Here is a 24181-nt window from a genome sequence, read left to right as displayed (position 1 = left end):
TGTGTGGGAGGTCAGGACAAAGACGCTGACGGCTCTTTTACTGTTGTCCGTCAAAACTGAACTGGTGAGATCTGGAGACAGTAGAGGTGACTCCCCAACACTCACACCATATCGCCATTAAATATACTGTCTCACGCCCTTCGGAAGTCGCTCAAATCAAATCCACTGAAGGTATATCGAGGCAAAATAAAGGCATGACTGAGTTCACGTTTCAAATGAATGACTAGCCATGAATGAATGAATAAATAGCAGTCAATAACATCAACGTGGCAGTTGGAAATGTTCATTCCCCAGGTGCTCATTCTCATATTTTACATGTATATTTTGCATAAAGCAGACTTAGTGGTCGCCTTGATTCTGTGATTTTGATATTTCTCCTGCTGCTCTGCATTTTTCTTGGCTTCATCCTTGGCAAAGATTTTGGATGGTTGCACTGCTGACGAGTGTTTCCCAGCCCATCTGTCACTGCAGGTGTTGCTTCCTCAGTTACAACCCGACGTCTGCAGCAGCGTGAGCGTCCTTCGACTTGCAGCTGCAGCAGACCATATTCTACCATCTGAAGAGGCTTAGAGCAACATCCAATCACAGCTACAGATGCTGTTGCACTGAGGGGTTTCATCTATAAACTTCACTGTTCAACTGTTTTACTTTGTTACATTCTCTCTTTTTTTTTGCACCATCCATTCGATCAGGTTCATAACGGACAACATAAATTATTGACTCGACACAGAAGAATATTTATGCTGTGATGTCTGGAATTCATGTTGTTAGCTCTTTGTGGGGTCTCAAGCGTGAGGTCAGGTGATGCATGACCTGACTTGGAGTCTTGGCTCACCAGTCAGAGTTCAACTCCTCCGTCCACTCGTTTGTTCATGGACATTTCTGCACACTGCCAGGGTGAAGAGGGGTTTTCGGCTTGGGTGTTCTGAGGATGAATTCTAATGTTGGTTAACTTTTAAGCAAAAAAATCAGCTCCTTCAAATCTGAAATCACGGATCGATGGCCACCACAACTTGGGGATGAATTCCAACTCCTAATGGAGGAGTTCAAGCGTTCTAGTGTGGTTACGACAGGTTAAATAGCATCTGAGTCATGAGGACTGAATCGTTCTGTTTTGTGAAGAAAGAGCTGAGCCAAAAGACAAAGCTCTCCAGACAATCTACCTTCCCTCTCTCAATTCTACTCACATGTTTAGGGTAGTGAGTCAAAGAGAACAAGTCACAAGCTGTTGAATCACCTCACCTCCTTGTGCAACACATCCTCACTCCTGTGGTGTAATATACTGCTGTTGGTAAACAGGACTTTTGCGTCCTTCACTGACGCCGAAGGCAGTTTCAATGGTGTGCAAAACGCTTCCCTTCCAGTGCAGCGTTCCAACTCCAACCTTCTTCTATGTGAGGCACAAGGACAGGACGCAAAAGTCCTCTTTCCCAACGTCAATGTATTACGCCAGTGGACAAAGGATGTGTAGCTTTATCATAGCCAGACTTTGTCTGAGTTAAAGGAGAAACACCCACTGAGTGAAGCAGTTGAAGTGACCAGAGCAACTGGCATCGGGTGTGCAAGCAGGTCTGCCTGGGAGAAACTGCAACTGCAAAGGACCAGGACATGCTGATGTGAATACAGCTGCACCTGTACTTGAAAGACGGGCTGCACCTCATGGCTTAAGTGTCTACACCCCGCCGACCCGAGGCAATGGCTGGGTGATGCAGAAAAGGCCAAAAAACACACTTAAATGCAGGCACAAAAAACACCAATAAAGAGAGATTCTTCAGGAAGGAAAACATCCTAAACTCTTCTTCTGGAGGAAGAGGCACTTGGTGACAAATCCATATCAGCATGAAACATCAGCTGGGTGAAAAAGTTGAAGTGATTTTAAAACTCTCTGTCACTGCCGACAGCTCTTTCTGTAAAGAATTTTTGCGAACAAGGTTTAAGGCGACCAGTGTAATCCAACCACACAGGCTTGTTTCCCTCAGAACAAAACGTAAGATAGAAGATGTGGCTCCAACGTTCTCTGTCCTGTTGTCAGTGGAATACTAACATTCACTTCGCCTTAAAGCAGTTATCACCCAGTGATGATCCCACTTGTTTTTGAATGTCTTGAAATAGTTTTTGTTTCTTTGCTGTCACCATTCTGTGTCACTTCCACAGAACATCTCAAAGGGTCTCCCTCAGTAGACAGAAAAAAAGTCCACAACTGTACACTCATCAAGTGCTTGTTCAGTAACACGCCTGACGCTGACTTCACTAAAGTGAATGAGGATTACCAGACTATCAACTGATCATTCATGTGTTTGAATCATGACGATGCTCATGATGATGCTCTACTGTCAGTAACTTCTTCCACTGTTCTCACTATATTCCAGTCGCTGATGATGAAATGACCTCAAAAAGATTTGAAAGACTCGTCTGTTGAGGTTCATGGAGGTCTGTCATTACCTGTAACGCAGTGACCTTGAGTGTGTCTGTACATCTCTACATCAAAATAAGAAAGTCGGCCCTTGCATCCCTATACTGATGGGGCCTCCTCATATACAGTATGGTGTTGACAGAGAAAAGAGAAGGGATCATGTGCAAAACATCAAGACGGAATAGCCACAGATGTTCGGCAAATGTGCTCACCATCTGGACCGCAGCATCACCTGACTGGAGATGCTTCTTCATAAGCAAAAAAAAAGAGTAGAAAAAAGTCATATTCTGGAGCGAAGTGGTTCAAGGCTGCACAGCAGGGGGCGATTCGGACCTGGGCTCACCAGCCCAAAGTCCCACTTATATTCATTATTGATCACCATTAAGTCTGAATTCAGGGGAACACACACGGTTGCTGCCAGACTCTCGTCTATTGAAGCAGCTGCAATATTTTGAGGAGAAATGCAATGGTTACTTCTTATGCGCAAACTCAAAAGGTTCCTGTGCAAAGGACAGCTCCACGTGCTGAAACACTTCCTGAAAAGATTCTATCAACTAAAGTTTTCTACAGTGCGAACATGACCCTGGATCCATGACAGGGGTAAAAATATTTCATTCCCCTTGAAGCACACCCGTCTGTATCAAATCTACAAACAACAGATATGTCAGTTGAATACATTGTTAACTTATTGCATGTTTGACCACTGAAGAGAATGTCTTGCTCCGGACTGTGCAGCTATCTTTATAGGATTATTGTGATTTCACCTTGAATTGCACAAGCGGCAGCGCTTCATGCTAATATACATTATGCATATAATCAAAGTGCATTGTGCAATATTAATTGTGCCCCAGACCCTTTTAGCAAGGCACCAGGCCAGCTAATCTGGTAATACACAAAGTGTGGTATTTGTCTTGTATAAGTACAGTTGGCTCCAAACCTCTCCAAAAATCTTGATATTTCTGTACTAAGGATTTAATAAGGCAAGACTGGACCATTTAAATATTACAACGTTACATGATAAATTCAATTGTATTTGTGCTTGTGCTTTGTTCATCATTTTTGCTGACTCCATCATTGAAACATTGTAAATAAAAGATGTACAAAAATGAACAACAACCTGATTCACTTTTTAAAAAGATCCTGTCAGTGGATTTCACAGACTTTTTATTATTATTATTGTTGCGGTGAAAACACACCTGATTTTGTGGCAAAAAAATGCAGTGAAAGATGTGATCATCTATGGTTCTTGAACAACATGATGGAAATAAGTACCTTTTAGGTTGTAACAAACTAGTTTCATTTTTTATTCTAAAAAAACATCTCCAGGCTTCACTTACAACATTGAGTATTTTAAGTGCAAAGGACAATAAAAATGAAGTAAATAACGGTGTGACAGTGGGGAGTGTGTACTTGTTACGTAGCACTTCATGAGGGCGGAGTCTGAGAGGTAAAGGTAGAGGATGTGTGTGCGTGGCTGGATGACAGGAGTTTTTCAGTGACTCATTAATACAGTGTATTAAAACAGTAACTAGTGAGGTGTTACACAGTGTCAGATGGCTCCAGCCAAGTTTGTTACAATCCAGCCGTATAGTGTTTGGGTGCGTTGCACTGGTGACTCCTGCTTTTTAGTTCAATCTATTGTACATTTAAATAATGGAGTCAGAACCATTCACGAACTTAGCAGAAATTTCTTTAATAGTAGCGATTGCAACATTGCGATTTCCTGGAGGGTCTAGTAAAAGTTACACAAAGCCGCTGTGACTCCCCATGGATCCAAGCCCTTATCTTAAAGACTTTATCACAGCAACAAACAGACAGATCTCGTGCTCTACCGCAGCTCTCTTCTTTGCGTGAGCACGGAACACTCATGCAAGCTGCTTAGTGGAATCATTAAAATTCAGACGCAGAGCATGAAGTGACCTCTCCGTGTCACAAAACACTCTATCTCTAAATCTCCGCCACCAGAGATGGCAGCGGTGGCGCTGCGCTGCAGTGAATCACGCATTAAAAAGGATCACGGGGTGAAAACTTTTCTACAGTTCCATGAACACGGCAAACACAATCTTGGCTTGTCATCACAAAGAGTTCCGGGGTATTAATGACTCGGTTCCTAATTCTCTCGGACAGGAATATCTCTGATGCCTTTAGCTAGTTCTGCATCCTTGTCAAATCGGTTAAGAAGTTTATCTTCATTTAACTGGAGTAGCCAAAGCTATTCTGAATTTCAAATGTGCCTCTTTCTGATATCATCCCCTTAAATGGTTCATCTTGAAAACTTTCAAATCTCTCTGGGACGGTACTATGTTCCCTGGTTCACCTGCATTTCACATGAAACAAGTCGCTGCTGTGGCCACATGGGTCGTTCATCAAAACCGGTGCCTTTTTGCGTCAGGCTCTTTTCATGAGCTCTTGAAAGTGTAAAAACTGGGTCAAAAATGCATTTAAAAAGATAAAAACAATACTTGCTCAGAACACAGAGGCAAAGTGTGGCACTTTATATTGCATCTACCATCTGCCCCAGTGAGATGATATTTCAACTCACAATAAAGTCATTCTTTTTTCTTTAGGTCATTTCCTTTTTTACTATTTCATACGTCCCATATATAAAAAAAAAGGACCTGGTCGACAAATTTTACACACCACTCATAATATCTGCATTTTGTGCCTGCTACAAAGACACAGTTTAAGTGACATCACAGAGAGCAGATGACATCACTCAACCCCTTGCAGGAACCAAGGTCACAAGCAGATGAGTTTCCACGTTATTTGACATGATCTACTTGTATTGTAACGTGAAGGAAATTCAAAACTGCACATTAGATTAGCTGGTTTAGCTAATCAATAACATTGTTTACGGCAGTCATTCTGAGAAGAACTTTATCACACAGTTTCCAATGCTATTTAGAAAATATGAATCAATATTCTGTCAATTAAAGAACCAACCTATTATTTACAATATCAACTTGAGGACAGTTTTTTGACAGGAAAATGTTGAATGTTTTGACATATATATACGCATAATGTCTCTACTGGAGTAGTCATCGTCGTCTGTTTTTATTGTGACACCAGGGTCACAATAAAAATGATAACATCATCATATGATGTTATTATTATTATTATTATTAGATAACATGATGATGTATCCACATGAACACATTCTGGCCTCATATGACCTTCGCTATGGAATCCTCACATCTGTACTGCGTGCCTCCAGCATTTCAACAGCCCCTCAACCTGCAGCAGTAGCACAGAGAGGATGAGAGCGAAGCCTGGCAGCAAGGAGAGACCGAAACCTTACAGGTCTTTTTTGACCGCACCTCACAATTGCCTTCAAGAAAACCATCCGTTCCCACCATTGCAGGACAAAAGGACCTGAAAAGATGGCAATAAATCTTGAAAATGAACTAGATGAGCCAATGTGAGTAATTACAGCTAACCCTAAACACATATTACCGGCAATGTAGCCCAGTTTAGAGTTGTCCAAATGTCTTAATGGACCATTTTCTGCTCATCAGGAAAAAGTGCAGCTCCGCAACATTTGGCTGGAGGCTGAGAGTTTTCAGAGTTTCCCTCCCACCCACTGAGCTAAACAATCCCACTCCACATGAGATTAGACGCTCAATTTCCATAGATAACCAGCTTCATCACACGTCCCAGTTACAGAACATTTTGGTTAATAACAGGCTTGAAAACTGCTGCTCGATGTTAATTGGTGTCACTCTCTCGCAGACTTCTTCTTTCTCTTTGGGCTTCTCCCGTCAGGGGTCACCACAGAGGATCATCCTCCTCCATCTCACCCTGTCCTCTGCTTCCTCTTCTCTCAAACCTACAAACCTCATGTCCTCCTTCACCACCTCCATAACTCTCCTCTGTGGCCTTCCTCTCCACCTTCTGCCTGGCAGGTCCAACCTCAACATCTTCCTACCAATGTAGTGGCTCTCTCTCCTAGACGGAGCTCAACAATGTGGGCAAACATACAGTACATCAAGGCATGAATGCAGTTAGAATGGCATGACAGTGGTGGAATTGACTGATGGATTCTCAGTGCTGGAGCTTGTTTCGTTTTTTGCCACTGGCAATGTCTAAGTCTTTTAGCTCATGGAGACAAAACCAATCCTCCGGTGCCACTTCTCTCTGCTAGCGTCTCTCTTTGAAATATAATTTTAGCGAGGCTTATCAATCATGAATGGGAGGATGACCCATTCCATCTGTGACAAATACGGACAACATCAATGTTTTGACCATATTTAATGACATCTATGTTGTTTAGAATCATTGTTTTATAATGCTAATGTGGAGTTACTATTTTTTCATGTGGCCAATGTCACGTTTCATTATTTTACTGGTGTCCTGAGCTTTAGAAGATATGAGAACATGAAGCATTGTATCAACATGAAACGTCATGAACAGATTACACATTGAGGACTGATCCACATAGTTTTTTTTTCCACGTTTCGCCTGTCTGTACTATTAGTTTGTTTGCTATGTGACATCAGATGGCATCTCCTCAGGCAACACTATCACACGTAGCATGGGCCGAGCACGCTGAAGTCAGTAGAGCTGCCTGAAGACAGGTGTGGAATGCGGTGCCTCAGGTTGATACATGTACGCTGCAATTGAATATACATCTAAGATTGAAAGCATTTTATCTATGTTTTCGTATTTTTGTTTTTCATCTGGCTTGGCTCTTCTTGGATCATATTGTGCCCATTTGCGCATGAAATTACTCTTTGCATGAGCGGGTGTTACTATTGCCTTGACGGTTCACAGCTCACAGATCAGGTTGGTTAAAAAAATGGACTCAGAAAGTCGGGACACGAGATTTTCTGATTGATATTGAATATCTTCACTTTCGGAAGGTCGGTCTGACGGCAGCAGTTCTCACCTGCATTGCTGCTTATTTAGAATATCGAACTTAAACCAGAGCACTGGTCCATTGAAATCAATCATTGCATATTCGAGTGTTACTTCGCCTCATGTCGTCCAGTCAGAGAAAACACACTTAGCTAATTGGCTCCTATTTAGCGCAGTCATTAGCTTTTCCTGACGCTGATGCTGAAAGCACTATTGTATTGAGTTGGAATACACTGTCAGAGAGCTCGTCGCTGCCTTTAATGGAGTGTGCGAGGCTGGATGGGCTCCAGGATGATGGGATGGGAACTCTACCTCTTCTCGGGCTTGGTGACGGTCTGGACTTTGTCGTCACAGAAGACAGAATTCAGCGCCCTGTGCAGTCTCTGCAAAAGAAGCCGCACATTAGCGCTGTCCAAAGTGCCACTGAGGGCTTGTCTCTCGGTACCTGGCTGGTGTGCAGCCAGTACTTGAAGCGAGGCTCCTTCACTCTGGGGATCACCAGCTTGTATACAATGTGTTCCGCCATGGTGGTCAGCAGGGACAAGGCCACGCCCACACACAGCATCACAAACAGGCCTGAGAAATGTTTGATGCCCATCTGCAGCGTCTGTGAGGTGAGAGAGAGAGAATTAGAACAGAAGACAACAATAAGAGGAAACAGTTTTTTTTTTCCAAGCCTCGTCGTCTATAGTGGTTTGACCTTGACTTGACTGATACGACAGGTCAGAGTGTCCGCAGTGGACTGGACTCATGACCAGAAGTATGAATAAATGTTGACATCCACACACCGACTTTGAAGGGTCAATAGAATGAGATTTACAGTGGAACAGTGAGTTGCATCCACACGGTTCCAAGATTTTGAAGTGTATTTAGTGAAGGAGTTCGCTCACACAGCATGATCTGGATTTGAAGCCTTTGAGGAATGAACCTTGTCCGTTGCGTCTCTCAGGGAAGCTAAACTAGTATGGAAGGATAACTCATGATTTGAATACAAAAAAACAAAAATTATGTTTTGATTGCAGTGGTGAACTGCTAGTGACTTTACATTCAATGTTGTTGGAGGAAATTGGACATTTGAAATGTGATCACAGAATCATACAGTGTGACATTATTTACTTATTTTATATTGTGTTTGATGGCAAGTTGCACCTTAAATGGCATGTAGATTGGAGCAGTGTGTTTTGAATCTGAAAAAAAAAATGAATTTGGAAATACTATTTGAAATGAATAAAAAAACTTCTTCATATTACCAACTATTAATTTTCACAATGTATTCAGAACTTTTTTAAATACTATGTAACATTAATAACAAGGCATCAAAACATCATTTTTCGGAATGCATTTTTTTTCTTCGAATTCAATTTGTTTTTTGTATTCAAATTTCAATGGCAGATATCCCTCCATAAGCAGGTTCTAGTGGCTGTTTTATTCAGACTAAACTGGCTTGCCTTCATTTTGTCTAGATGAAGCGTTTTCCCAAGTCACCCTGGAACTTGCAACCGAACCTGCTCACATGGAACAGAACAAAGGCCATCTGCCACAGTCTCACTGTCCCTTTACATGCATCACTTGCAAACGTCTGCTCAGGAACAGTTTCCAGAGCCAATTTGGTTTCGTTCCTGGTTGAACTCACATCTTTGGTCCTTAATTTCAGTCAGAAATCTTGTCCAAAGTAGTCTACTTTCAACAAACTCCCTGTGCGACCAAATCTTTTCCCATTTTTTTTTTGCATCTGAGTTCCCTCACGGTGCCAGCAACTTGAATATTTGGGGCTGATCTTGAGGCGGTGGCCAGCACTGCGATTAAAGATGAGTTAATTCCCCCATCTTGAGGAAACCAAAGCAAAAGGCCAAGAGAAAGTAAGCAAACACTGTCTCACAGAATTCAGAGTCTTTTATTTGGGTGGTTTGTCAGATCCTAAAAACTGGAAGCGCCACGTTTGAGGTTTTTCAAGCGTGAGACTGGGACCACATGAGATGTAACTCAGTTGAAACCGGCAGCCTCAAACACCGTGAGGGAGGCGCTGGCGATGAGTTGGCTCGGGAAGATGATCACCTTGATAGGGACCGTGTTGCAGTGAGATGTAGATGAAGAAATCATGTGTAGCAGGTCCTGACAGCTGCTATGAGTCACGTTGTGGACAAATCCTAGCGCTAACTAACTGCAACCAAATTATGCCATGACAGAAAAACTGTGTTTGGGATTGCAACTTTTGTCCACCCACCTTATCTTAATGAAGCAGGTGTAGTTGCCCGGGTGGCGAACACAAAATGGATTTCTTTCATATTTAAACCGGAAACTCGAGCGTGTATGGGTTTATTTTTCATTAGCAGCCGTAAAATTTCGAAGCCACATTTTCACCAAGGTCACAGCTTCCTCTATTACAAGTTTGGCAACTTGTGAGGAGTCATCATTCTTCACTTTTCTCAACAAACCCCATTAAAAACCGCTTCCACGGACAAAAAAAAGCCGCATTGACAAATGTAATGCATCATCCATGAGTTCGCTGCAAATATTGCTGCAGCAGCTGGATCAGAAGTTTGTGTGGAGCTCTGCGTTCAGGCGAGAAGGTTAGATCAGCCGGGTCACGGACGTGTGGCTGCCAGCTAAAATCATGAAGCTTTTCATCGCTGCTGCCTAAAACAAGTCATGTCTGTGGACGTCGGGGAAGGATTATTACTCTGAGGTTCCTAGATCACCTTGCTATAATGTATACCAACTGCCACATACTGTAAATACATTTGTTATACAGGGGAGTGATGTAACTCTGTCTGGGTCTCAGAAGAAAATGCAGACACTGGAAGTAGTCTTTGTTTGAGGCCCCATGATGCTGACAATAAAAAGAACCTGCCAACCGTCGCGTCTGCTGAACAACGTCAGGGAACTGAAACAATACATACTAAACTTTCAAGATAGAATGACAAGTTGGTGTAACTGTGTTGGGCTGTGTTGCTCTGCATGAAGAAATGTGTTTGCTATGAGTTAGAAATGAAAGACTTTGTTGTTTCATTTGTTGAAATCCTGACCTCGTGCCATAAAAGGGTGAGCACCACGCCAGGTGGTTTGTGAGGAGTCACGCTTTGGCTCAGCTCTGACTTTGCCCGTCCCATGAATGACTTACATGTTCTTTAAATTGTGATGACATAATGAAATCCAAGGTGACACATGAGACTTATTTGTTTTTCTTCATCCAGTCATGGTGAGTGAATGAACAAATGCATGAAACAGCATCAGATGAACTGAGGCACGTGGCTGACCCTCATGAGTGAAATATTAAGTTCTTATGAAAAATGTCAATGAAAAAACAATTTATTATATTATTATATGTAATATATTTTCTCATAATATATATTTATTGTGAGTGATATTTCCCCTGTTACACATACCATTCTACCGACAACACTTTTTTTCCAACTAATTTTAATTTTCCCCCATTTTTACTATATTTCCTAATAATATATAAAACAAAATCCTGCCTTAATTCCACCAATATTTGTGTTTGTTTTGCATACATTCATTTACATATTCTTGTTCTTAAATATTCCTTTTAAATTTGCAGTAATCCTCCTCAAAGCGCCACTGATACTTGCTACAATATATATTTCCACACAACATTCTGTCTTTTCCCTCAAAATGTCACATCTGACTGTATTCAGAGCTTGTTTCTTAGTACTTAGATGTCCATGATCTATTGACATATACCTGCCGCCTGGGCTCTTTAAAGAATATGAATTCATTCATGCACCATATTAATATTCTTCTTTTCATAATTGTTGCTGTTGTTTACTTGTGCTTATTAGAATTTGTTTTTTTCACTGTTTCTTCCATTCATTGCTTGTTTTCGCAGGCTATAAAGCTGCCTATGAAATGTCATAGTAATGCTGGAGACACTGTGAAGCATGACAATAAAGGTTTTTTGTTCAAATAAGGAAATTCATTTCTGAAGCAGTTATTAGACTTTCATTCATTCATATTCTTATTTCACATAACAAGGTCGCTGGGATTTGTTGACCTTGAAAGGTCACCTGTCCATCACAGGCCACATTGAGATGTATGACCACACTCACACACGCACAAACACACACACCTCCACACACTCACTCACACACCTGTGGACAGCTCTGGACTCAGGGAAGAATCATAATGCACAAAAGCACCTCACCTGGTATTCAAATTTTGCATGAATGATGTATGAACCAACATTTAAACTTTGTCATATTCGGCTGATTCAGAAACAGTAGGTGGACTCTTTGATCCGCCTACAGAGTTTGCGTGAAAGAGTCACACCGGCAACAACACAACTGCTACATGCAGGATTCTAAATGACAAAAGGAGTCACTGTATTACAAAACAAATAACATTGTTAGTGTTGTGGTGACCCGACTAAGATTACAGCTGTGCCGTTTGCTTTCTTTCTTTCTCTTTGGGTCTTTCCCTCTCGATTTAAAAAGGGGTGTTTCAATGGTACTGTCAGGTGACTTTAATACTCTACAAAAGTAAATAAAGCAACGAAGATCACACCTTTTATTTGTGATCGTGTTGGGCTCAGACGTTCGGCTAATTCAACAATGTGTCGTTTATGGGTTTCCGTTTTTATCACTTCCAATTGGCTCTTGTCTGCTGGGTGACAGGGAAGCGGCGGCTTGCCAAAGAGTTTGGCTGCTCCTGTGAAACCAATCCATCACATTTTCCATCTTTTTTGAATCCCAACTCTGCTGCTGGTGGCGTAGTGATCATTCAGTGAAATAACAGATTGCAGCAAAAAATGCTGAGTGCGGCCAAGCGGAGCCAGGTTTGTCTGTAACTTATGGCTGATATCAGAAGAGTGTCCCGTTGCTGTTGTCCACGGATCGGTCTGATGGAAGACTGTCAACCGGCCAGGAATCTTTGTTCTAGTTTATCAAGGCTGTTTGTGCAGATATGCATGAAACATCACCTTCAATCAACACCAAGCTGCAGCATGGAAGATGTCATGACTTGATCATGTTCTACATTTGGCATGACCATCTCAGATTGCATAATCCTCAGTACAACTCAAACTGTGAAGACATTCTTTGTGTCTGCAGATACAAAGAGGAGGATCATGACCATATATTTATCTGATGTCAATTCAGTCACACAAACCATTCCTCAGATTTCAAAACAAAGGTGTGCTGGAACCAGATTAAGACCACCCACACCCCCAGAGAATAGGAAGCATCAACTCACCTCAACCGTGTGTTTCCAGAGGAAACAACCACAAGGAAAACAAAAAGCCACACATTCGTCTAAAGCAGTGATTCTTAACCATAGGACCAGGGCCCATGGTTGGGACGCGAGCGCGAAACGTTTTTTAGTTTTACACAGTTGGGCAGTGAAGGCCACCAGACGCTGAGTTCTAATACATTAGCCACGTATGGTGGCAGTAGTGTGTCACTGAATTGACTTGACAGCTGAACGTTTTATGGCGATACTTTCATTTACACTTACTTATATCTTCTTCGGAGTTTAAATAAAATATATTATTTTTATTTCATTTATTTTATTCAGTTTTTCCAATTTTCTCAACATTTTGCATTAAGGGTATTTTTTCTTCTTCTTTTTTCCCTTTAGTAAATTTCATGAACATGACTTGCACCTGGTTCTGCTGCTGGTTGGACTTTTCAATGACAAATAAATATCTTTGTGATGAGCACATGGTTTCATGCCATTTCTTTTAGAGGTTAAATAAAATATATTATTTTTATTTCATTTATTCATTCCTTTATTTTATTCAGTTTTTCCAATTTTCTCAACATTTTGCATTAAGGGCATTTTTTCTTCTTCTTTTTTTCCTTTAGTAAACTTGATGAATATGACTTGCACCTGGTTCTGCTGCTGGTTGGACTTTTTGATGACAAATAAATATCTTTGCGATGTGCACATGGCTTCATGGCATTTCATAAGGTTTTGCTTTGTTAACATGTGTGGTTATTGAACACAAATGAAATCAGTAATTCTGAAATCAGAAATCAGTTATCACAGTAATGAATCAGTTCTATTCCTTGGATGGGCTCCGGACCCATTTGCTCTGGAAAAGGTGGGTCCCTGAGATCAAAACGGTTCAGAACCCCTGGTATAAAGCTCCACTTGACCTGTGTAACCTTGCGCCATGTGAGCAGCTACCTCCCCCTACAAGCTGCTAATGTTCGTTTCGTGAATCCACCGCCTATGTATCAGAGTAAAGGTTGAAAGAGGCTGTTTCTGTGTATGAATCATCGGCAGGACAAATTCTGGGTCACATTTTTTTCCTGCTGTTCATTTTTCAAGCTGGTTCTGCATGCATCGCTGCAGGCAGCTGCCAAATGTTGCTGCAAACTGAATTGTACCTGGAGCAATATAAATGTCTGAAAATATTGATAGCATGTATTACAGCCCAGCAACAGTGACGCCGAACCAATATCTCTTCTGGACGTGAGCAGCTCTTCACCTTCATCCTACATTCACACACTCATTTATTTTAAGTAGGAAATATTCAAAATGAAGACACTGATTCACACCAGCACTGTTTAGTAAACACACAATTCTATTTCATTTCAGCCTTTTCTCGACTCCCTCTTGAAGTGTTTTCATTGACTGGGCTGTTTTCCTGTATATGTATATTTCACATGGACTTGCGTTGAGACATCCAGGTCAGAAACACTATCAGATCTATGTCCACAGAGGTCCTTATGGGTCTGCTTCTGCCAGTGATGGGATGTAATATTAAAATTCAGTGGAATAGGGTGCCTATCTGTTTATATTTTGAGCAGTGAAAAGTTCTTAGTATTCTCCGATGTGAACATCCATGTCACGTGTAACAGCATTTTGTCAAGGTGACCTTGCCGACACAGGTTTTCTTTACATTTCTCCCCAAAGTATGGAAAAGTTTTGCACAAAAGGGTATCATCAGAGTGTGTTGTGTCTGGACCTATTGGGCACGTTTGGGGATTCCGAAGTCGCAGCTGTGACGGCCAGACTCCTAATTGAAGTAAGTGCACTGCCGGTGTGCAACCGCCTGCAGGAGTGTAGCCACTTTCGCGAGAGACGGGTCGGACTTGTTTAGAGATTAATGAAACACTAAACATTATTTGGAGCATATGGGAACAAAACGTATATGATCAAGTTAGATTTAAAGGGTAGAGAAAAAAAAACGCTTGGGGACGGTTTTATCATTTTCCTTTGTTAATGGTTCCCGGTGTATTTTCGGTCACTCAGACACCAGAATGTTTTTAGTGACGTCCAGCCAGGGAAATTGTTCGTGACACATGGGGCCAAGGAGGAGTCACTCCGTATTGATCCAGAGTCTCGTTCTAGGCCTGTTAATGAATGCAAATCGATGAGTGACCCTCAGCTTGATCTTCCGACAAAGTCATGGCAGAGTACCACTGTCACTCAAATTCTCCTGATGCTCCAGATCTTGGGATAACCAGCGTCTGGCTACATTCGGTCAATAAGTCAATGAGCTCAACACTGTTCGGTTCAATTACACACGACTTAGATTCCGTCTCGGTGTTGGTTTCGACTGGAAAATCAGTTCCACTTCTCTTCCTCCGCACTCCACCTAGTCTAATTGCAGCCGGAACTCCACGCCTTTCCTCCAGTGAGAGGAGAACAATGAGTCATAACACAGTTATTATCGCATTCTCATACACTTAAAGGCCACTTGCTGTGTTCTTAGTCAACGCTACAATATGCTTGTACAGCATTCTCTCACCACACGCTGAATAACACATCAGATTTGTAATAATGTAGCAAAATCCATTATTATTCCCCAATAGAAAACCTACCGGGAAGAGGCAGCTGTGACTCTCAAAAAAGAATTCGACTCCATAAACCACTCAAGTACGTCAGTTAACGTGCAGGTCAGTTAGCTTTCCTGCAAACTTCACTCCAACCAAACTAGACAACTTTAAGCAGCAGCTCTTGCTATTGAGCACAGTGTTGGCACAGGCTGGTCCCAGAAGTTGGAAGCTGCAAGGAGCCTTGATAGCTGAAACCACGCCCAAGTCTTTCTCCCATTTGAGAGTCCCGCTCAGGATGCATAAAGAAAACAATCCCTCAAGTTTTCAGGGGATGCATATTGCTCTAGGTTGGTGCTTGAAGGTAAAATTACTCTTCCTCTTGAACCTTTCCCCAAGAGGAATGCCTCACTTTTTGAAACTTCCGCCTGTTTGAAACAATAGGAAGGTCTGAGAATGACCTCATCTTCTACTTTCCCCTCCCTCAGTTTTATTAATTTATATTTGAAATGTTGCGCCACCGTATACTGTGTAATGTGTAAACCCCACACCAGATACAGAGGGACACAAAACAGATCTGTGAAAGTAGCTGTGAGATGCATAGCATTTTAATCGGAGGCAGTAGTAAGTACTATTTTTTTCAGGTACGATATGCTCCACCGACACAACACCCTCAGAGCTTTCACTTGTCTTTACCAGGTATATCTGGACAACACGGATCACTTGAACAAACACCCTGATCGATTAGATAAATATAGTAATGAAGCTGGCTCATCGAACAGCACAGCTACACCACTGCTCAGGTGACATGAAGAAGTGGTCAGTAAAATCCTGGCTTGTTTTTCACTATCATTTTGAAGCCGTTGGAAAGGTAAAGACAATTGAGGTTGGACAGAAAATAAACAGTAACTGCGAACAGATGAGGCCTGGCATGAGCAGGTGTGTTTTATAGGATAGCTAGAAACAGTTGTCAACAAGGGGACAGTGTATCAGATATAGCTGAATCATTTTCACTTCGTAAAGCCATCTCAGACAGGGCTATCACTTGAAGCGTCATACCGTCATTGGTTTTAAAAAGAGGGACTTTCTGCTCTTACCTCAGTGACAGCGAAGCTGCGCTTCCCGCAGGGCACGACCTTGTACCATTTGTCATGCAGCATGTCCATGAAGCCGTCTGACTTGTACTGACTAACAAGCTCCGAGATGTTGGAGGTGAGGGGGGAGTTCTGAGGGAGTCCGATCCCGTAACCTGATGGCGGAGACACACAGATAGCATGAGCCTCCGTCCTGCTGATGCTTGTGCATTTTTACAATTTAGTCTCAGCGTGTCAGCTATCGTGCTAGATTCCATTCGTCTTATAACCTCTTGTTTGGAAACACGTCAGTCATACGACACACAAATTTCTTGAAGAAGGACACTTCCGTTGCACACCTTCCGTTCACTGTCTTCTTCATCGGTACACATACATGTTACACACGTCTTCTGCGACATGGTTTCACTGACATACAATACAGGCCGGTGCAAGTCGCCAGCGTGTCAGGTCATGCTGGAAATTTACCGATAGCCAATTACCCAAGTACCTTGCCTTGCAAAAAGTACCCTGATGGATGGCATTGTATCCTGGCGGCTTAAGGGTACATTAAGTAATTAACGCAAACGTTAGAGTGTGGGACTGAGGTGGACTGTAATGGAGGTAAGCGCCGTGGGAACCGTTTCACACCGGGAGAGAATGGCCCGGCTAAATGGCCAGCAGATTAACAGCAGACAGAGGAGCTTGTCTGCTGCTGAGAGAAGACGCCTAGTGATTGATGGCGTTTCACTAAAAACTGTACTCAGATGACTCTTATCCTCGACAACATTCTGACGCTGAAATGACCCTCAAATATGATCTCATTTTAGGACAAAAACAATAGATGTCTTTCTCTGTTCTACTCCTCACATATTAATATGAAGTCACTTCCAGTCTGCATTGGTTTCCGTAGTGACACTAAAAGTCCTCGCTCCCTGGTTCCACGAGTTCCTCAGTGACAACAGTAAAATACACATTTCTCAACACAGGCCAGGAAATTCACTGTATTCTAAATCAAATAATTTTCATCATGAGCTGCAGTTAGCGAACAACGTACGGCAAAGGAGAAAATTAATTAGACAATAAAGAAGTTTGCCTTCTGGCCAACTTGCCGCCTGGTTTCAAGGGTGCAGTAAAACAAACTTACGATGACCCTCCAGCTTCAATTCTTCCATCAATCTCATGCCTCATTACTCCAGCACCAATAAACCAGACTCATTAACACTGAGAGTCCTCCACCTGACTGGTGTGGCACCTGAGGTACGCCATCACTAAACCATGATCTCACGCGAAGAGGTCCACCTCTGTAAAGATGTTTATGGAACTCCTAGAGTCGCACAAGCAAACACCCACAAACAGTAGATGAGATACCTTCAATGGCAAATGGCTTCCCGACTGTCAATGTTTTGCAGTCTGCATCTATGGAAACTTCATAGTCCAGCAGCGCTTTGTCCATGATGAAGGCATCCAGTTTCTGAGGGTCAGCCCTGAAGACAAACATCCAGAAGAACACATCAGTTAGAACGTTCAGGCTTTTCCTCAAGTCAGCATGACCAAATTCTGACGTTTTTCAACCTTCTTAAGCCACGGAACATTTCGTTCGTTGAAAAAATCCAGAGGCTCACCACCAGAGGAACCTCAGCCAAAGCACAATTGTGCTTAGTTGTGCTTATTTACTTATTAATTTTAAATAACTGTTTGGATATTATCACAATGTCCTTTGCATGATTTTATTCTAGCTTGGGGAATTACCAGACAAATCTTTAGCATTCTTTGCCTCAATTTCATAACAACAATGATTCCGTCTCTCTCATGTTTTGGAACGCATATATTTGGTTCTGTATTTAGTTTTTAGCTAACTTTCAAACCACGAAGCCAACATTGATGGTCCACGAGTGTCAATAAAAAAAAAAAAATTGACCGTCTTCTTTACTGTGAGTGTCAGCGCATCAGCATAGATCTGTAGTGTATAGAAAGAATGTGAATCCATGTAGTCACCTCACATTGGTAGCTTTCCAACTTGGTTTTAATCGTTCATGATTTAATATCATCATATCGCCCCTTATCTCCGGACATATTAGATGAAACTGGATCATTTTCCACAGCTGACAGTCTCACGTGGCACAAATAGCGTGTGGTGTCGTACACACTGTTGACCCTTAAGTGCTTAATACTTAAACATCTTTGCCTCTTTTGTCTTGGAGAAGGAAAAGTTTCATTTTCTTTCCCAATAGATACTCCTTAATAATAATTATATACACAGTAGTTGATACAGTATGTTATGACAGGAAGGATTATTGAGGCTTCATGAAAGGAAGGGCCATTCATTTGTTGTACTGTTTTGCCAGGCGGAGTTTGCCTCATTTCAAATGCAAATATTTAGATTTCTAAAAGACGCTGCAATGGTGATAATAGAAGTTAATGATCAGCAGATAAAATTGGTGCTTGTAATGCATCATAGGAAGGCTCTTCATCAGAACATGTTGTTTTAGAGGATGCTGTTTTCCGATGTCCTTTTGTGCCTGCCCTCCAAAAACTTTAGAGCGATGATCTTCAATCAGTTCAAGTTTGAACATACTTCTGCTGACAGACACACAAAGCCATGCAGGCATAAACATAACCTTTCTGCTGAGGGTCATTATCCAATATCCTCTTCAGGTAAACAAACAAAAGTGCATTAGGAAGTAAATCGGAGCGTCACGCTGCGTAAACATAAAGCATGGGATTTGTTATGCAAAGACAGTTTTAAGGGCAAACTCACTTCTGTTGTTCATCTGTGAAAGGTTGTTTTCTGACTGAACTCACAGACAAGTGAGTGCGAGTTTTCCCAACTACATTTGTTACTGAAACTAATGATCATTGAAATGTCTAATCAGAATGGCCTCACGCTTAACCAAAACATTCCGACGCAAAAGCTCTGAATGCTGCATTTTCCTTTTTCTGGAGATACTGCAAAAAAACTGCATTTGTAAGAAGCACGGTGAGATACAATAGTTACACAGACAATTGATAATTGTTGCTTTTCAAAATTACAGAATAATATGCATCAACAACAAATGTTATCTATTTATATAATATTTTTTTCCTCTATTCGATATTTTAAGAAAACTTGAGAGTAATATTTGAATTCATAAAAATATCTTGACAGTAATTATTGCAAGAGAAATTCAGAAGCGCTGGAAACATCACAGCTAGTTAAATGCCACACATCTCAAAGTCCTATGGAATTCTCTAACACCCCAGAATTAAAAGACTTTTTTTTTACTTAATCAATAGATTCAGAATTTCCCCAAATCACAATCAGCTATTTGCCATTGACAAATGTTTCCATCTTTATGTTATGTTATTATGCTGTAGTTACAGAGCATCAGTGGGGTTTAGCTGCGCCACCAAATTATTTCACTTCCACACTTTGCACTGCCCTTTTTTTTCTTGTCCTGTCTTGTCCACTTGCCCCAGTCCTTCTCTCGTCATACTATTTTACTTGGTACGTCAAAAGTATTTTCCTTTACTTATAATACTAATTTGCTGACTCTGCTGAGTGCCTTTTACTTTATTAGTTCTAGTCTTGTAGTCAAATATCTCTGCTGTAGGACAAATAAGGGATATCGACTCTAATGTAACCTAACGCCAGACCAAGACCTGTGAGAGGCCAAACCAAACTAGACACAGAACAAATGACTACGGGTAGTTTGTTCCAATGATTTCATTTGAAAAAATGACTACTATTTCTTTTGCAGTAAGACACACAGTATGTGTCTCTGTGTGTGTGACGAATACTGTAGGCGCTTCTGTATTTTGCATTCAGTTTGGTTTTGATCTTAAGTCTCTGTGCTCTGGTCTTGGGTTAGTTGATCTCAACGTCAACACCAATTTGTTACACCTCACCCGTCACTTTATTACTTTTCGACCTGGATGATTTTGTATATCTTTTTATAGCACTTTGCCCTCTAGTTTTTGTTTTAAAGACATACCTTCAGTTTCCAGTTTTGGATGCACTTTAGGAAGAGAACTACATAAAGAACCGCTCGCTTCTGGAATTTTAAGTCGGCATCGCTTATTTCCTGCTTGTAGGAGTCTAGCTCTCCCGCAGAGAGAGAGAAAGACATATATCAGCACGCTGCTGCATTCAGGACACTTGACAAATGTGGAACAAATCTTGTTTTGTAGCGATTTGGCAACGCAACACCTCTGTATTTCAACAGACAGGTGACAACAGCGACTTTCCTATCCCCAAAATACACCATGTTTCGCTTGCTGCATTAAACGCAGCACATTGTTTTTACCTCCTTCATCTCTTTTGATATTTTTTTTTCTTCACATCCAAATTTGTTTGGGTCCCCCACCTCACAGGAGGGTGTACTGACCGCTTTGGAAACCACTGCTCTTGCTTAACCTCATGAATTCATCAGTTCCTGTCAGCGCAGTATTTCTGCCTGATACAGACGTAAACACATCAAAGCCCATCATTTATATCCTCATGGGAGACAGCACTCAATGCATTATGGAACTCCTGAGCTCCGTCTCGTTCCTGCTTTGTAATTTTGGCGTGACATTTCCCCCAGGACCTTCCAATTAGCATATTACAAGCTCAGTAAAATATCATAAAATCTTGGTGGATTCTTTGAAATTGTGTCCTGCACAACCTCTGCCTCGACTCCAGCTGCTTCGCCTCACTTTATGCTGCTCTGCTCCGCAGGGATGCCGGTTGAATGTCGAAGCAGCTTAGGATGACAGCAATGGCGGGTAAGCAGCGGGCTGAGATCAGAATGTAAACAGGCAGCCTTGCACTGGAGAAAATGACAGCAGCTGGGAGAAGATTTTTTTCTTTTCAAACTTTGTCTTTCCCTGGACACGCAACTCATGTTTCACTTTGACAGACAATAACAGATCCAGCTTTCTTATTTTTTTTTTCTGGCTATGACCACGTAGAAAAACTTGAGAGGTGAACACTGGCGTTGCCACGAATGTCACGTTTGTAATTACTTGAGATTGTGAATTCCATCTGGTGTGGCTGGAACGTTGTATCGTCTCATGTACTCGTGCATCTCAGGGAAACTCTTCTTGACATAGTCCTCGGCGCTGCTCTCTCTCACCGTGGCAAATCGGAATCCCTGAGAGGGATGGTGCAACTGTGAGAAAGAACCAATAAACCAACATGTTACCTTAAAAATCACCCCATTATTTTCAATTTTCACACTTTTCTCATCATCGGCAGCGGTCAGCTCGAAAACACGTTCCTCGGTTCTACTCGCTCCCCGGTCCAATACACACTTATTTGGACTCCATTTTGATAGAAGTGAAGGTCTGTTAACAATGATGATCGCAGATGTGGATTTCAGTTGAGGCATTTCACTGCTCTGAAATGTTGCCAAAGAACGAGGCATTGCTTTGAGCATTGATTACAAAGTAGGGTTTACTGTACAGCATTGAAAAGCTCAATATGCATTACATGCCTTCATGTCGTGTCTTTCGTAGGGACCAGGTGTTCCACCTTATACAAGTAACATCTGACTCACCACCTGCTCAACTTACGTCCACCCATACGGCCAGCAGATTTAATTCAATGTCTGGCACATAGCAGCCCGGCAACGCGAACAACAGTTACGTACGGCAGCACAGTATCCCGGCATCTCACTGTCACACAATGATCTACCAATGCAGTAGGAGCTATAACCCTCACGTCGGCTGTTTCTAATGGCATTCGAATTACGCGCCAAATCGTGTGAAATTGAAGTTCATATTCAACTTAAATTCGATCATTCTGGGGTCATACATTAAAATATCACGATTCGTCCATTTTAAACCTCAAATGGATTTGGTTTCCAACCCCTAACAAAACTGCTAGTCACTTTAGTCAGGGACACTCTAACTGACAGGCAGCTGTAACATAGTGGAACTCCCTTGCGCAACACATGATCTCTTTGGTGGCGGTAGAAAGGTTATTTCTGTGGATGGGGGCTCGATCCGCTTGTAATGCTGGAGGACATTTTGGTTTAAACAAAGCCCCACCCATATTGACTATCTTATCTAGGATGTTAGGCTGCTCGGATGCAACTTGAACCGCAAGGATTAGGATCTGCAGCAGGAACCGAGGTACCTTTGGGTCATGTATCCCAGACAGTTGTTCGTAGGTCTTCTCCCCGACCATGACAGCGGCCAGATTAGCAGTGTAGGTGGACAGACAGAAGAGGCAGAAGATGGCCCAAAGGTTCATCAGCAGCCGACCCGTCCAACACTTTGGGGGCTTGATGGCCACAGTTCTCCCAAAGAGAATTGCATAACACACATTCAGGGCTGAGGAGAAGGAGAACACTCGGTCCCGGTTGCGTCCTCGTGGCGTCATACCAAATGGGCTGTGCCACTCGTAGATGGTGAGGAAAACTGCTGTGACGTGGAGCGAGACGAAGATGCCCAGCCACATGGACCAGTGGAGTGGCCACATGAAGGCACCGATGGGGGCAGCGGTGTCTCGCGTCCGCACCTGGCATGGGGGGAACGGAAAAGCAGACACGTCAAACTCCAGGATGCCTAGTTTCATATAGCCTGGGCATGAGCTGTGAAGCTGTGTTGGTCTGAAAAACAGTGCTGTGCGTGCACATTTTTTGGAAAACAGTTTGTTATTTGGAATATAAACACCAACATTGAATTTAACCAGCCACCTGGCACTGAGTTTTTAAATATTGAATCAAAAGCCTGCATGGATCTGAAAATCATGACTTTTATAGAAACTGAAAAGGAAATTCAAAATGGAAAGATTTTCTTCGGTATCCAAACATCTGTGGTGGAGCACTTTATCACTTAACTAAACAAATTCTGAGTGAATAGTCGTCACAGTTTAGCGATTTAATACTGACAGTCTTCAGTTCCATTTCACATCCCACGTATACAGAGACTAAACCAGGGCAGGAGGCGGTAAACAGATGCTTCCCCTTCTCTCAGGACCTTTCAAACAGAGCCGCAGCAGAGTGATTACTCCCAGCAGCACTTTGTCTGTCAACTAGTGAAACCTGCAATAAAAATTGCAGTAATTGACTCATCGGACAAAGCTGCACACTGGCCAGTTCAACATAGTATAGAGGATTGCATTAGGATCCAATAATGTAGGGCTCAGAGTCATAAAACACGGCGACTGACCAGCAGCGTTTGGAGCATGCAGAGTTGAGGTCGGGTCAATGACGGTGAAAATGGAGCAAAGAGTCAGAGCTTTGATGGATGAAACGGGGGAAGAGAAAAGCATAATACTGACCAGGATTCCCAGGCTGGTGGAGAAGAAAGGAGAGGTGAAGTCAATCACTTGGCTTCTCGCTGAATTAATGCTGAAAGAAGTCACGGCCAGGTGGGCGGCGCCACTGAGCAAATCGCCCACCAGTCCAGTCCAGCGACCGTTCTTGAACCCGCCATACTTTCCATCGCCAACAATGTAGAGGTCAAAGGTAAATCCCATGTCCTCAGCCAGCTTCTCCAGCAGGTCGATACAGTAACCATAACAGCATTTCTTCAGCTCAGTGGGGACAGATCCATTTGGAGCCGCAATGTTCTGAAAAAACCCTTCTAGTATGGATGAGTCGTTGGTAAGAGGGTCCAGACACAGCTGACCTGCGGGACATAAACCATCACCGTCCACCTCCCGGGTGAAGACGAACGGGTGCTCCACGAGCGTCACCACGCGCAAGTGCAGCTTTGCCGACCTGCGCCAGTCACCTCCAGCTCCAGAGCCCTGATGGCTTGGCCACGCTCCCTGGTCCATCAGAACTTTCCCTCTGCGCCAGCGCCCCAGGCGAGTCCACGTTGGCTGGCCGAGCGGGTCCAGCTGCAGGGACCAGATGTAGTGATGAGACTCGGAGATGACAGTCTTTCTCAAACTGTCTCTGGATATAAACCCGCTGTGGCCTTCAAATGATGTGTTGGACAGGAACCTACAGAGGAGAGCCAGGGTGAGGAGTGGGAAGAACGTACAGTTAGTCACAATTCAAAACTCACCTAAGTACTGTACACAACATATAAACATGATATGAGTGAAGAACAATTACAATTGCCAAAAAAAAAAAAAAAGAAAACGAAAAAAGGCAGTTGTGAAGACCAAATTGAAGCACTGCAGGTAA

General features: G+C 42.4%; 1 protein-coding gene across 1 annotated transcript in view; it reads right to left on the bottom strand.

Annotated features, from left to right (window-relative positions):
- grin3a (glutamate receptor, ionotropic, N-methyl-D-aspartate 3A) overlaps positions 1 to 24181 on the bottom strand; it is a 46698-nt gene that overhangs the window by 3644 nt on the left and 18873 nt on the right. The window contains exons 3-9 of the mRNA XM_053879547.1: positions 23326 to 23995; positions 22177 to 22560; positions 21063 to 21208; positions 17448 to 17563; positions 16104 to 16255; positions 7713 to 7874; positions 7580 to 7650 (exon numbers count right to left, since the gene is read on the bottom strand). Of these exons, the coding sequence (XP_053735522.1) occupies positions 7580 to 7650; positions 7713 to 7874; positions 16104 to 16255; positions 17448 to 17563; positions 21063 to 21208; positions 22177 to 22560; positions 23326 to 23995 (1701 nt within the window). The remainder of the gene's footprint in view (positions 1 to 7579; positions 7651 to 7712; positions 7875 to 16103; positions 16256 to 17447; positions 17564 to 21062; positions 21209 to 22176; positions 22561 to 23325; positions 23996 to 24181) is intronic.

Source organism: Synchiropus splendidus, chromosome 1 (genome assembly GCF_027744825.2).
Source record: "Synchiropus splendidus isolate RoL2022-P1 chromosome 1, RoL_Sspl_1.0, whole genome shotgun sequence".
NCBI classification, from domain to species: Eukaryota; Metazoa; Chordata; class Actinopteri; order Syngnathiformes; family Callionymidae; genus Synchiropus; species Synchiropus splendidus.
This window is presented reverse-complemented; position numbering and strand designations above follow the sequence as displayed.